The 15616-nt window shown below is 39.5% G+C and overlaps 1 protein-coding gene across 2 annotated transcripts; it reads left to right on the forward strand.

Annotated features, from left to right (window-relative positions):
• The first annotated feature begins 317 nt into the window (after positions 1–317).
• On the forward strand, positions 318–15453 carry LOC5506697 (mutS protein homolog 4). 2 transcript variants are annotated; one of them, XR_004294451.2, is made up of 34 exons: positions 318–503; positions 885–1011; positions 1704–1852; positions 2224–2309; positions 2480–2542; positions 2613–2736; positions 3099–3165; positions 3251–3275; positions 3476–3572; positions 3891–3995; positions 4088–4126; positions 4201–4239; positions 4319–4335; positions 4620–4644; positions 5164–5354; positions 5881–6000; positions 6277–6289; positions 6737–6790; positions 7115–7299; positions 7738–7750; positions 7842–7887; positions 8060–8184; positions 8362–8456; positions 8599–8646; positions 8859–9026; positions 9772–9798; positions 9952–9997; positions 10105–10169; positions 11415–11485; positions 12181–12199; positions 12892–12976; positions 13288–13376; positions 13584–13838; positions 14232–15453. XR_004294451.2 is itself a non-coding variant. In XM_032375126.2 (33 exons), exons 1-33 carry the CDS (start codon positions 476–478, stop codon positions 13752–13754), a joined length of 2622 nt encoding a protein of 873 aa, XP_032231017.2. In that variant the 5' UTR covers positions 318–475; the 3' UTR covers positions 13755–13870. The 2 variants fall into 2 exon arrangements, 1 of the variants encoding a protein (XP_032231017.2); XM_032375126.2 differs by lacking the exon at positions 14232–15453 and having other exon boundaries at positions 13584–13870.
• The last annotated feature ends 163 nt before the right edge of the window (positions 15454–15616 follow it).

The following is a 15616-nucleotide window of genomic DNA, read 5'->3' on the forward strand; positions in this document are numbered from 1 at the left end:
CAAAAAGAGCCAATGCGGATGAATACAAAGAATGTATTAAAATTTTAACAAAAATTAGGCTTGTGATGAGGTCCAAAATCTTGAAACACCCGCCTAATGCGGGTGAGTTGACAGCTATGCGACAATCTCTTCACTAATAGCAACACACCAATTCCCAAGAGACGCTAGGGCGTGAAAAAGATCCTGATTTTTTTTTTATTCTATATCTCAGCAACTTTTTAGGGGCGTGCATCTAAAATTTTGTATTGACAGTATGGAGGGGCAGGGGCTCGTGTTTTTGGCGGGAACTTTTGGCGCCATTTTCAAATGGCACGCGCGTGAATAATAAGTTGAAAAACAACATCAAAACAAGAAATACAAGAAGCTCGTTGTTCGATGTCGTGAAGGTCCTTACAGTTCTTTATTGCTGTGAAAATATATTTGAATAATAATGTTTGAAGCTGAATAATTGTAATAAATTCAAGACAAGCAAACAATGGCAGCAAAAAGGCAATCAAAATATAGTGAGTATTGAGCTACTTTCATTTGTTTTTAAAAGTAACTTAAGTACTCAAGTTAAGTAAAGTTAGTAACTTAAGTTACTTTAACTTATATTTAAGTATATTATTATATTTAAGTATTTTAAGTAATCATTAAGCTAAAGTATGACATTTAAGCTTGTAAAATTTAGAAATGCTGATTTAAAGAGCATTGTATTGTGTATATTAAGCTTTATGGGCCTTCAGAGTATCAAAAACCAAAAGGAAGATGACTTGAAAATAGTTAAGAGATGTTAGAAAACAAATGAGATATCTTCAATATCTGGAAAAAGTATTTAAGTAAATAATTAAGTTATGAATATTATTGTTTGCTGAATTAACTTGTTTGGTCTCATCACTATACAGGTTTTGATTTTAACACTTTCACTTCAAGTGCTTCTGCAAATGTTAAGTCCACAACGGACAGTTCTTTTCTATCTGCTGGAATCGCATCTGGATCTTTAACGAGACCATTCAGCAACCCCAGATCAAGGTAAGCACACTAGTTAATCCTTCCCCCTCCCCCTCACAATTTATTGAACACAGGGGCACCCCCAGGGGGAGATCCTAGTGTTGTCAAACTCACTTTAGGAAAAATATTGAGAATATACAGTGAACGTATCAGAAGTACCAAGATAGCTTATGTGCGAAAATAGAGTAAATGTATGGATATTTTCAAGAAAAATTAGGCTTGAGAAATGCTCAAAATCTTGAGACTCCTGCCTAATGCGGGCAAGTTGACAGCTATGTGTTATAGATCACCCTAAGTTTAGCCAACATATAGAAAGGCAGGGGGAATAGCAATGAGAAACCCCCACATCCTTTAGCCACCATATCCAGGTGCATAATCAGGATTTATTTAGGAAAAATGTGAAAACAGATATTTATAATGTTTATTACTTTGTATAATTATTGCTCTACATGAGGGTAGAGCAATAATGGGTTCTGTATGAGAATAGACAAAAATATTGCAGCCAAGGAAGGTGTCCCTGCTCCACCCCTAGCTACGGGATATAGGGATGACAGAGGAAATCAAAATATAACCCCGTTAAACAAGCTATAGAGTTCTTGTAACCTTGTTCTCTGAGGAAATAACAGATTATCAAGTAAGTAAGGTTAACTTTATTTTATAGATATGGATGTTAAATCAAAATCCTGTTGATAATTTCTTTATTTTTATTTCAGTTCATCAAGCAGACTTGCACATACACCTGGGACCAATTTGAAAACACCTCTTGTGACAAGCACCTCTACCTCACATAGGACTCCAGGCTCCAGTCGCACACCACACTACAGCTCTACCCCTGGCCCAATACAGTCATCTGCTATTGTGGGTGAGCATCCTCTCAGCCTCATTATTGGGGAGGTTTTCCTCTCTTTGGACTGAAATTTTAGAAAAAATGTAGGGATCGCAAAGATCAATTAATTCACCATATACTTTTTACCCTCTCCTCCCCCCTCCATTCATCCATATCTTGTGTATGTCCCTCTACTTTTGTTGAAAGCCAATCCATAGTTTTAAAGGGATGTGCTGTACATCTTTCTGAACCCAGAAGATGAAAAGTCACTTCTATATGTGAAAATGCCTCTATTGGGATATATTATCCTATTCAGGGGGAGAGGGGGATAAGGCAGATTGGTTCTACCCCCAATTTTGCTGTTTATTTCCTCTTATCAGTGAACTAAGTCTCTATTATTTTAATAGCAATCGTTGAAGGCCGAGGTCTTGCAAGAGGAGAAATTGGAATGGCTAGTATCGATCTGAAGAGGCCACAACTAATTTTGTCACAGGTATATATCCTCTTATTTGTATTCGGCCATGGGTATGGGATAAGATATATTATTGCTATATAGCCATAATTCATTAAGAATGGCTTGAATCAACTTTTTAAATTTGTTTACTATTGTTGCTATATTAGTATAAATCACAAGTCAAAAGTGCCATTATGTTTCTGTTGTAGTTCTCTGACAGCCAAACATATGTAAAGGTTCTCACCAAATTGCAGATACTAGAACCACTGGAAGTAAGAAGTCATTTGATTTATTTAAAAAAAGATTGGCAGATATAAATTCAATACAGTTTGATTTGTTCAGATAATCATGCCTAACACTGCATGTGAAAATGGGAATACAACTAAGTTATTCAAGTTCTTGGGAGACCAGTTTGTCCATTCAAATCTGGCAACTGTCCAAAGAAAATATTTTAATGAAACAAAAGGTGGGTTTGATAACACTTAGTAACTATGGTTCAATTTGAGTTTCAAGTCAATAGGGTTGTTGTTAGTGTCCATACTATGAAGGAATCCCCCCTCTTCTCTCACTAAGACCATTACACCCTTATGTGCTTTAACTATTTTTAAAGTTAAGTCAAATACCAGAACTTTAACTAGGTGAGAAGTTAGTTAGGGAGTTAGACACAAATAAATATTATATATGCTAGAAGAGGAATAGTTAATACAAAGTCTCAGGACAATAAAATACACAGGTAATCTGAAACTAGATATAGCACAAAATGATATATTAGCATATTAGTTATACAAGAATTCTTGTGTTTTACCCTTGGTGTGTGTTGAACTTTAGGGCTGGAATACATAAAGCAGCTGTGTGTCCCAGAATATAATACAGTGGAAATGGAAGTTGCATCCAAGTAAGTCAGTAGCAAACAAATTGGCCAATGAAAATCTGTATTTAATTGTGTCTAATTACTTATCTGTTATTCAATGTCCATTTAGGTATTATTGCCTGGCTACAGCAGCTGTAAGTATTTCTTATAACATGTATTATACATACTGCTTTTATTACTAAGGCGCGAACACAGGGGGCGTAAAGTCCCCCTTTGCCTCCAAAAAAATTCTTACACTCCCCTTTCTTCCCCCCCTCCTTTAGCTAATCGCCAATTCTGGGTACATGCCTGTTACATATTTATTTCCGTATTTTTCTACTTATATCTGTTACAGGCGCTTCTAAAGTATGTTGAGTTCATCCAGAATATTGTTTATGCTCCTTTGTCTTTGAAAGTTGTCTTCAAAGGCAGTGAACAAACCTCGATGATCGGTGAGTAAGCACGAGAAGATATGACAGGTATTAAGTGAGGTTCAATGTCCCCTTCATCTTGTTGGAATACTATATGCATACACTCTGACTTTCCAATGGTTTCTTATTGTATGATAGCGCAAGCGCAACCATTTTTAAAAGCCAAGCAAAAATTTAGAATAATTTGAACATGATATCTATAAGTTTTGCAAATGGTCAAGTGGAAGTGCTTTCTTTTGATTTTTTTTCTGATGCTGCTTCATACAGATCTGACACATTTAAGTGTACCATTTGCGTTTTAACCATAGTATCTTGCGAGTTTTATCGTTTAATTTTAAGACGTGACTACTGCTAAGAATCTCGAGCTAATACAGAACGTGAGGGACGCCAAGAGTGAGCACAGTCTGTTTGGTGTTTTGAACTACACAAGGACTGCTGGCGGTAGTAAGTGTACAATTCTTTTGTTACATAGACCATATGTTTTAATCTTTTAAAGACTTAACTAACATGTACTTTATTTTTTATAAAATTGCTAGCTCGGCTGCTACGCTCAAATATACTACAGCCTCCATACGGTAAGATAATATCTGAATTTTAAAATGATTCGATTATCAATACTCAGTTTGACCTTCTCAATCTATATTTCAAGACAAGGAGACCATCAATATGCGACTTGACTGCATCGCAGGTACTGTAAAAAACATTTCTTAATTCCCCAACAGAAACGAAATATCAAACCATGTATTTTTTCTTCTTCTTCCTCTCAGAGCTGACCGAAAAAGAGGTACAGGAACAGGTCTACCAACGAGACAGGACCACGCTTAAGTCATATTTAATTATATTTAGTGCATGGGGAGGTTATGGTGCCCCTTGTCTCCTACGCACACCCCCTATGTCTCTTTGGTTTATACAAGAGATCGTAAGGAAATTCATCTGATTTTATTTGCCACAGTTTCACTTAATAAAATCGCTCACATTTTGGCCATCATTAGATCATCATCCTTTTATTTATATATTGACGGTTCTATTACGCATATTCATATATCAACCCTTTTAATTCACTTTTAGGAGTTGTTCTACAACATCCAAACAGGTAAATGAGAAAGACGGAGATTTTAGAGGTTTCATTGGTAGTTTGATGGTTCGCGTCGACGACGACGTTATGCTGCTGATGCTGATAATGCTGTTACTGATGTTGATGATGATACAGTAGAACCCCGCTAACTCGAACTCTGAAGGGATAAGCAAAAATCAGTTCGAGTTAGCGGGAAATTCGAGTTAGCCGAGATTCTAGTTAGCGGGGTTCTACTGTAATGTTGTTGATGATGTTGCTGATAATGTTGCTGATGATGTTGATGATAATGCATATCTGGTGATGCTGATAATAATAATGCTGGTGATGATGATAATGCTGGTGATGTTAAAAATAATAATGCATCTAGTGATGTTGATGATCATAATGCTGAAGATGGTGATATGTTGCTGCTGCTGATTATAATGTTCCTGTTGTTCATATTGATGGTGATACGACGATGCCTCAGATTGACGGCGTTGTGGTAATTAAAGTGTTTAGCGAAGTTCCTTATTCCTTTGTCTCTAATTTTATGTCTAGTGATTGGGCGCTTTCTGGACGTTGATCACCTTACGTCTATGTGCGTACAAATCCCGAAACACGAGACTGTCAAGACAGCGGAATCTAAGATAAATACAGTCATCTACCTGAAGCACACCTTGGAGCTGATAGAGCCATTACAGTCTGCTCTCAAAGACACCGATACACCGCTCTTCAAAGCATATTTTGAGGTAATGATACTATGCCAAATGCCATATGGCAACGGGGTGGTTTTGGAGAAGACCTATATGTTATTACTTTTGTGAAAGCAATAGATGTTTGGTTTCAATTTTACGCGTGCTGTTGTAAAAAATATATGGATTTTGGAAGACTGGAGTGCAGTACATATTTCGACTCTTTTTAAGCTGTCCTCGCCTCTCTACAGTCTTCACTTGATAAAGCTTTGCTAATTTAAAACAAAAACTTTGTTCCGCCATAGGCCAACACCCCCCGGAGCTACCCCATCCTCTCTCTGAACTGATTCAATATCTGATATCTGATCGAACTATGTACCTGGGAACTAGAGTATCTGCCATTCGTTTAGCCAAATGCACGACGGGCGTAGCGATTATTACTGTATTTTCTGATTAACCTCATGAATTGAGTGAACCGGTTCCTAGGGTAGATCTGAGCACAAATCATGATCACTTCCAATTTGTTAAGAACCCCTACTAGATTAGGGCTGGACTAAAAACGCTTATTTTATCGTTGTTTTAGTCCTTAAAGGACCCCCGATTTACAGCCATCATGGAAAAGATCCAATCTGTAATCCACGACGATACGAGATACCAAAAGGGCGCACTCAACATGAGAACACAGAAGTGCTTCGCTGTCAAGGTGCAGTATAATACACCTGCATTTTAATTACCTTGATTATTTCTTATTTTTTTGCTTAAACAGCTATTTCTACTAATTTTGGTTTCCTCGCCATTGTTTTCTATATATGTATACAAATATATGGAATTGCGAGAAAAACGACCTCAATAACTATTTAGCCTGGTACTAAACGGCTTAGAATGCTCAACTTTTTCTTCTTGAATCTCAACGTCGCATATACTAATGTTTTATTATGCTTTATTTCATGTATTATATATTTCATTCTCTTGGAATCAGCCACATATCAACGGTACGGTTGTAAGAATTAAAAACGTCTGAATAAGAAATAGGTTCACTTCACTTTATTTTACTATGCCACCTTGTATGAACAATATAGATGCATAGCGCAGCCTTGGTAAGTTACATAGAGCTTCTTAGAGCCTCGAAGGCGGGCACATTCGGGTGTGTGGTAACTATTGCTTGGGCCAGATTGTTCCAGTCTATTACAGTTCTGATTACGAAACTAGATTTATATACATTAGTACGAGCAAACGGTTGAGAAATATGAGTGCATGTGTCTTGACTTTCGCCCGAGTGTAGTGAGGTGCCCAGTCGGTAGGACGGCGAGGCCCTGCCGGCCTTTGTTGGACAGCTTCCAGCTAGATTCATATCTTCTATCTTTAAGAGACTTCTAATTAAGCGTCGTCAACAGCGATGGTGATTAGTATGTGTTTCTGATTATTATTTTTTTGTCAAGGGTTGCTTGACGTTGCGAGAAGAACCTACACTGAAACTGTTGACGACATCACAGGTTGGTTACACTCTTTTTTTTTTAACTGAAATTTCGTAGTACCTCGAATCAGCCCCCGCAAAATTATTTAAATTGTCATTTCGAACATGTTTACTAAAATTTGACTTTTGTTATATTTATTATCGTTCATTGAATGAACGAACTAATAAAATCAAGATACGGGATCTTGTATATTGCAGTTATGGCCGATTTTTTTAAAAACACGTCCTTGTGGTATTTCCCATCGCACCTTGTTGTGCAAATATTTCATGATATCCTTGGAAAAAAGCAGCATTACGCTGACCTTCTTCCTAAACCTGCTGTTCTCTTTCTTCCTTCTTAAAGACCTGATTAAGCAGCTAGCTGAGAAGTACGAGCTCCCGCTAAAAGTCGGCTTCAACAACACGCGCGGGTTTTTCATACAGATGCAACTCAGTAAAGAACAGGACGTGGATACAAGCAGTCTACCGGGCGAGCTAATCAAGGTTTCTAAGGTCAAGAACAATCTTACCTTCTCTACTGGCGATTTGGTAAGTCGCAAGAATCCTGGTAGGCATATTAAAGTAGCCTAAGGAACAGGGGCGTAGCCAGGGGGGGGTGGTCTAAGGGGCCCGCCCCGCCCCCCTTTAGCAGCCAAAAATGCAGTAAATGTATGAGAATTTATCTAAAAATACAGGAGAAAATGGCTTGAAAGTCAATTTTAGGCCCCCTCCTGTTAAAAATCCTGGCTACGCCGCTGAGGAAGGTGGTCAGCCCTGGTTTGAAACGAAAAGGAAATGGAACTATAAGCTGTTGCTTAAAAAAGAGATATTATTGTCTTGTCCATCTTACACTTGCGAATTGAATAAACAAATATGTACACGCTGTTTAACGTTCATCAAAACAAAGCGTTTAATTATGATACTTACCACTGCGCGATTGTCCCGTAATCGCCACAACGTTGTCTAATCAAATTCTGTCTGTTTCAGATAAAACTGAATGGTGAGTTTATTAATGAGATTTGGTATTATAATGACGATACTTATAGTCTACCCTTTTCAATATTCCCTATTTTCTTGTATTGCGATTCCAGACAGAATAAGAGAGTCTTTAAATGAGATCTACCTGATGGCAAACGTGTAAGTATACCCTTGAGTAAGGCCCGTATGCATGGGTTGCTACGTTTGGTGCGCGCCCATCGCAAACTCATAATGGTTTCCCCTTTATAAGTTTGTTTTACTTTCAGGTGGCATTGTTGGCAATTCCGTGAAAACGTGAAAAAGTTTAAATATACCTTTTTTCGATACCCAGCGTTGTATCAGAGCTATTGAGCGACATTCGAGACCAGATTGGCTGCCTCTACAAACTCGCAGAACTTGTTAGCATGCTGGACATGCTGGTATCGTTTGCACATATCTGCACTCTCTCGGACTATGGTAAGTCTACTGTGTGCACCAAGCGACTACTTCGTGGCCGCTTGTAACGAAGGGTTATTCGGAAGCGAAATAATATCCTGCTGATATAATATTCTTCTTTTAATAAAACGATTTTTAGCTACTCATGATTCTACCATGCTTACAAATTCTAGAACAAAGTATTTGTTCTCTCGGTAGTTCGTCCAGAGTTCACGGACACACTGGCCATCAAGCAAGGACGACATCCTATTCTTGACAAGATACTTCACGAAACACCAGTACCGAATAACATGGTAAGCGATACTCTTTATGTTTTATTGACTCACACTTTGCTATACTGCTCCTTATACGGAAAAGGAAATATGGACAGACTTAAACATCATATCAGGCGGGTTTGTTATTAATTGCAATTTATAGATTCTTATTATTTTACAGTATGCTGCTGAGGGCACGAACTTCCTGATAATCACCGGGCCAAACATGGTAATCTGACAAGCATTCCCATGCAGTTAGTCCTTGATCCTCCCATGATGCATAGTGCAGATGCGCAAGTATAGATCCAAATGCCCACTAGGCAATGACCCACTTTTGGCAGGTTTCGGTTGCACACCCTGCTCTACCCCCTAGCTACGTGCCTGGCTGGAAACCAAGCAAAGATGTTATGTTGTGTTGTGTGTTTTTCTTGTGTCATTTAGAGCGGGAAGTCTACATATTTGAAGCAGATTGCTTTACTTCAAGTCATGGCGCAGATCGGATGTTATGTTCCTGCGGAATACGCGTCCTTTAGACTCGCAGATCAGATCTTCTCGCGCATCGGCAGCGACGATGACATTGAGACGAATTCGTCCACATTCATGCTTGAGGTAAATGCCCCCTCCGTGGGAAAAACCTACACTATAGTTGGGCGCGATGGCCCAAAATACTCGGGTGTCACACAGGAATTTCTTTATTCCGTGCTCATGGTATTCTATTCCGTTCCCACGCTCAACGAGTGTAGCACACAGCTTTTGAGCCCTTTTAATTGTAATCTTGCTGCGTTACCTACGGTGAGCATTATTTTTTCTAAGACGACTACAAATTTACTTATGCATATAATATGCACAGAAAAGACTACACATTGTCAAATTTTATTGATTTATATGTATTCTTTTCTGTAAGCACATAGTGGCGGTAGTTCCTCCGTAGCAGCGGTTATAGTTCCGTATCACTTGAAGATTCTGTCGTCTTGTACGAGTTTATTTTATTTGAGAATCAATAAAAACGTATTTACTGAATCACATATCAAATCCCTTTCTTTTTCATTAATTTATAAAAATGGTTTTAACTTCGCAATGCAGCAGGTTAACAAACAACAATCGTCAATGGGCTTACCGCTCGCGTGTCGCGAACAAATCGATATTGCAAGAAACAAAACGGTCTGAAAAAGTTAGCTTGTTGGCTTTTCTTACCCTTCTGTTTATAACCATTTTCCTATATCACTATGCCATCGGGCGCATTGGTGCTCCAATTCACCTTATGTAACTAGGCGCTCCTGTGATTTATTAGTAATTACTTTTGACCAACTATAGTCTTACTAAGCTGCTTTTACTTACTACATTTTACTTTCAGATGAAGGAAATAAACTACATTATCCAGGTAATCATAGTCCCATCCTTATCATCCTTACAATTCCAGGCTTATATAGGCAAGATATGATATTAAAGATGTAAGACCATATCATGTATATAATTTCCTTTCCTGTGCTGATCGTTTCGTAAAGTAACTCTGATTTCTGTATCCCTCTAACAGAACGCTTCTGACAAGTCGCTCATCATAGTTGATGAGCTAGGGAGAGGTATCTGAGCATGTGTCTATTCTACAGCATTGCCTTTCTTTCTATCATGCACACTGCAAGCATAGGTGCATACCAAGTCTCTCCTTTTCACCTTTTTTTTTTTTCAGGAACAAGCAGTGAAGAGGGAGTCGGTATTTGTTATGCTGTCTGTGAACACCTCCTTGGTATCAAGGTATGGTAAAATATAAGTCTATCCATAAAGGGAGGCAAGGTATGGTGAAATATATGTCCATCCATAAAGGGAGGCAAGGTATGGTGAAATATATGTCCAACCATAAAGAGAGGCAAGGTATGGTGAAATATATGTCCATCCATATTTGGAGGCAAGGTATGGTGAAATATATGTCCATCCATCAAGGGAGGCAAGGTATGGTGAAATATATGTCCATCCATAAAGAGAGGCAAGGTATGGAGAAATATATGTCCAACCATAAAGAGAAGCAAGGTATGGAGAAATATATGTCCATCCATCAAGGGAGGCAAGGTATGGTGAAATATATGTCCATCCATATAGGGAGGCAAGGTATGGTGAAATATATGTCCAACCATAAAGAGAGGCAAGGTATGGTGAAATATATGTCCATCCATCAAGGGAGGCAAGGTATGGTGAAATATATGTCCATCCATATTGGGAGGCAAGGTATGGTGAAATATATGTCCATCTATCAAGGGAGGCAAAGTATGGTGAAATATATGTCCAACCATAAAAAGAGGCAAGGTATGGAGAAATATATGTCCATCCATATTGGGAGGCAAGGTATGGAGAAATATATGTCCATCCATCAAGGAAGGCAAGGTATGGTGAAATATATGTCCATCCATAAAGAGAGGCAAGGTATGGTGAAATATATGTCCATCCATATTGGGAGGCAAGGTATGGTGAAATATATGTCCATCCATCAAGGGAGGCAAGGTATGGTGAAATATATGTCCATCCATAAAGAGAGGCAAGGTATGATGAAATATATGTCCATCCATATAGGGAGGGTATAGCAGGTAGAAACTTGGAACTTCAGAAAATATGTCCAGTATTATTCAGGTTAGTGACATATCCACCTCGTCGAGTCGAAAATGTGGTGTCAGATTCTTAAGCGTCGTGACTGCAAATCAACGAAAAACTCTCAAACTCCTTTACACAAGCCCCCACTCGCTCCCCAAAGCCACGATCCTGGGCGATCTAATTTGACAAACGTCAATAAAACTAGAATAACATCAATGGTTTTACCTTACTAAATTGATGAGTTTCTAAAGATTTAAAACTTCTAATGATGTTTTGTCATGAAAGTTTATCTGAGATGGGTGCAATGTAGGGGGGGGGGGGGTAAGGGCGCAGCTATCTGTACACAAATATGTCATGGTGTATCTACAAATATAAAAATATATATATGAAAAAATAAGATTTTGTTTCTATGTTCAGGCATTCACATTTTTTGCCACTCACTTCCTGGAGCTAACAACGATGGACGAGCTTTATCCTAATGTGGAAAAGTATGTATACCGTAAATGATCTAATAAATGCCTGGGGTGTTTGCAAAATTGGCATCACGCTAGCCCGGTCGCAGCTTTAGATCCCACATGGTTCTAGGCTTTGGTTTAAAGCACTTCGTTCGAGTCGCCCTGCAGTGTATTGCCGATGAAGTTTAACTCAGGCAAACCGGCTATACCATGCTTACGAGTCCTAATAAGGACGAAACAGCTGTCCATGGTTGCCGAACTATACGGGTAATAGACTGTGCTAGCGTCTCGTCTTGGACCGACTGGTGCCAATGTGTGTATGCTAGTGTGCTTTTAAAGCCCACTTAATATAAAAGAAAAAACCCAAGTGCAGTGGGGTTCTAATATCAGTCAGGATCACGTTGAATTATAGCCTGCGTAGCAAGCGTTTCTTGACATTAAGCAAGTCTCCCCGGTAGAAGCCTAGCTCAGATTAAGCAAGAATAAGGCAATCGAATTTCATCTATGTTACTGGAATCCCTGTCGTTTGTTTTTAGAATTGGGAGGCAGGGTAGGGGGAGGGGGGGCGTTAAATAGAGGGGGCATTTATTAGAGAGGGGCGTTCAATACAAACTTGTAAGCTGAGAGGGGGGCGTTCATTAGATAGGAGGTGTTCTCGGTAAACTGGGATAGGAAGGGCTAATCGTTGTTTTACATCTTATCTTACAATACAATACGTTTCTCCACAGCCTCCATTTTGAAATACAGGTAAGCAAAGAGTCCCTCAAGAAAACACGATGTTATGTCTGTTTTTACTTATCCTTTACGTCGGAATTTTACTGTAAACGTATTTTTGGATGCATTCATTTTCGCGCATGTTAACATAAAAAACTTGCGCGAGAAAGATAGGTGCGCCAATGTGCGAAAGTTTCCACGTTTTTACTATACATTGAGAGTCGCAAGTTTGCGCGAAAGTTTCCAGCGCGTTTTTACTATAAATTGAGGGTCGAAGTTTGTGCGCAACTTTCCACGTTTTTACTATACATTGAGGGTCGCAAGTTTGCGCGCAAGTTTCAAGCACGTTTTTACTATAAGTTGAGGGTCGCAAGTTTGTGTGCAAGTTTCCAGCACGTTTTTACTATACATTGAGGGTCGCGAGTTTGTGTGCAAGTTTCAAGCACGTTTTTACTATACATTGACAGTCGCAAGTTTGTGTGCAAGTTTCAAGCACGTTTTTATTATACATTGAGGGCCGCAAGTTTGTGTGCAAGTTTCCAGCACGTTTTTACTATACATTGAGGGTCGCAAGTTTGTGTGCAAGTTTCAAGCACGTTTTTATTATACATTGAGGGTCGCAAGTTTGTGTGCAAGTTTCAAGCACGTTTTTAGTATACATTGAGGGTCGCAAGTTTGTGCGCAACTTTCCACGTTTCTTTAATACATTGAGAGTCGGTTTTCAGAGAGTATATAGCAACGAGGCCGGACAGGACAAGATTGTCTACTCCCACGTTCTCTCTAAAGGGCGTATGCAAGAACGACACTATGGTAAGTAACGTATGGTCTGTGAATGCAAGTCTACGACTACCTGATTGTAAGTATCCTAAATTTTTGTGTTTGTTAGAGCGGTTTTCAAAAACCCGTGAAATACTATTTAGTTTATTGAGTACCAATACACCGTAATGTCTTTGTTTCTCTTTTGTTCTGGCTTGGCTATTACACTTTAACAATTACATTTTGTTGCACGGGATTTTGAAAAATACTCTATCATATGGCTACCCGAGGCACTTAACTATAATAAGGTACCGCAAATGCTTGTAGTTATGTCACTATCTTATTTTGCTGCGTGCCTGCACCAGGACTTCAGTTAGCTGAAATCTCCACGCTGCCACAGTCCATAATACGGGAAGCGAAAGCCGTCTCACAGCAAATTTCCAAAACAGAGCAGGTAAACTCCGAGGGAAATCTTGGTTCTCGTAAATCCCCATATTTTACTTAATTGCTGCGTGATTTCCTATTAAAAGTTCGTCAAGTCACTTTGCATAAGATATACAGCATATATCCCTCTCCTTTCCTTGCAAATCTGGCTACATGCCAACTCTACATTTCCTTTACAAGATTTTTATTTTTGAACCGTCCCTTCGTATCTCAACAGTCTTCCAAGATATTATCTGCAGAGGCAAAGCGATCCAAGGCCGAGTTCCGACTAGCGACCAAACTCATCCAAGCTGCAAGGAACTCGTGTCTGGACGATAATGGACTGCGGGCCTACCTGATCGGTCTGAAGGCGCAGTTCGAACGAGATACGAGCAACATAGAAGAATGATCATGTTTACAACTTTAACGCTGTATTGTCAGATGTCTTTGGCAGTCCACACAATTCAACTCAGAGAAAATATTCGTTAATTATGTAAGATAAATTAAATGATATTATTGTAATCATTTACTGCTATTTCAAATAAGTTTGCACTCGAAGCATCTGTGTATCGTAACCCGCAGTGGCTGTGCCCCCCCCCTCCCCCCGATATTTTCTTAATGTTTCTGCATGCCCCCTCCAATATTTCATGGAGTGCCACGGCCCTTTTGTAATAAACAAGGTTCCGCACACTGTGAATTCTAAGCACACTGTTTTCCAATTAGAAGTCATACATTCTAGCGACCGATCGTACCATACATAAGCGCCTGTATAGATAATAACCAAAAGGGCCTCCGACTGGGCCTCCGTTTTAAACGCCCATGTTCAAGTTGATGTTGTGTTGTGTGTCATTCTATAGTAAAAACGTGATGTTGGATTTTGCCATAGCGTTTGACACTGTCCCCCATCAGCGTCTCCTTAAAGCTCAATATTACGGGATCAGGGGGAAACTACTCACTTGGCTTCATTGAACTCTGGGCGGAGAAATGGCAAATGGCTTTTGCGCCAAAAAAAGTGCTACATCATGTCAATCACTCTAAAGCGTCATCCATCAGTGTACTCCTTATGCGGTTCCGTCCTCGAGAGCGTCACGTGCCAAAAATACCTAGGTGTTTACATCACATCAAGCCTTCGTTGGGACATGCAAGCTGAGGAAGTTAAAAAGAAGGCGAATCGAGTCTTAGGAGTGCTACAGAGGAACCTTTCATCGTGTTCAGTCCGAATCAAGGAGCGAGCCTACATGTCCCTCGTCCGCCCCATCCTCGAGTACGGTTCGGTGGCATGGTCTCCACATACCAAGAGGGATATTAGCACGTTGCTGTCCAGCGTAGAGCCGCACGCTTTGCCACAGGGGATTAACAAAGAACAAGTAGCGTTAACCGAATAATTAATGTGTTAGCCTGGCAGTCACTCCAACATCGAAGAATAGCGACCACGCACTTTTTTATAATATAAACTCCGGCCTCGTCAAAATTTATTTTCCGCCTGATGTTTTACCTAAGCCTGACGTCTACTTCACAAGAACCAGTGCCTGTAATAGCTACCAATTTTCACTCCTCCCAGCTAAAATTAATGCTTTCCAGTTCTCCTTCTACTCACGCTATCCCCGTCTGGAATGCTTTACCGCAGGCAGTTTTTCCCTGTCTACCATCTGCAGCCAACTTTGTGGCGGCCTTACCTAGTGAGCTAATCCGATGATGGGCTTTCATCGTGTTTTTCGTTTGTTTGCTATTACATGTCACGTTAAGTTATGCGCATCGCAAGTATTTTTATTGTATTATCATTGTTTTTGTATACGTTGTCGCCCGTTATCGTTTTCACGCGTCAGCCTCCGCTGACCGCCAATTGCCGTATTAGCTCGCTAGTGGCAATTAAGTTATTTAAAGGCACAAACGATAACAAAGACTTTGACAACGCCGTCAAGACGAAAACCTTATAAAATTCGTGTCATAAAAACAGTGAATCTCGTATACTAATTGAACAACTCTCTTTAAACTTTATCGCACTTTTGTGTGTCTCGAAAATGCAAAAAAAAAATATGTAGAAACTTAGCCTTACTCCGATCTTCATGTGAAATTTTCGATTAAATTATGTGAAAACGGAACTGTTATTGAGCCCCGGAGCATTATCAGTTATCATAGGCGGCGAAGATGGGGGAGGGGGGGGGGTACTAGCGTCAGCCAGATCGGTGGTATCAAATTAAGTATAATATACGAAAGACATCGATAGATAAGGAATTGATGACGCTTTTTTCCCATAAAGTTAAAACAATT

The sequence above is a fragment of the Nematostella vectensis genome, chromosome 6, assembly GCF_932526225.1.
Source record: "Nematostella vectensis chromosome 6, jaNemVect1.1, whole genome shotgun sequence".
NCBI classification, from domain to species: Eukaryota; Metazoa; Cnidaria; class Anthozoa; order Actiniaria; family Edwardsiidae; genus Nematostella; species Nematostella vectensis.

Bases quoted from the DNA above. Each gene is read 5' to 3' on its own strand.
- LOC5506697 (XM_032375126.2), top strand. From the start codon at position 476: ATGGCAGCAAAAAGGCAATCAAAATATA. The intron at 8,185-8,361 runs GTAAGTCTACTG...TTCTCTCGGTAG, and splicing joins CTGCACTCTCTCGGACTATG to TTCGTCCAGAGTTCACGGAC. The intron at 9,998-10,104 runs GTATCTGAGCAT...TTTTTTTTTCAG, and splicing joins AGTTGATGAGCTAGGGAGAG to GAACAAGCAGTGAAGAGGGA.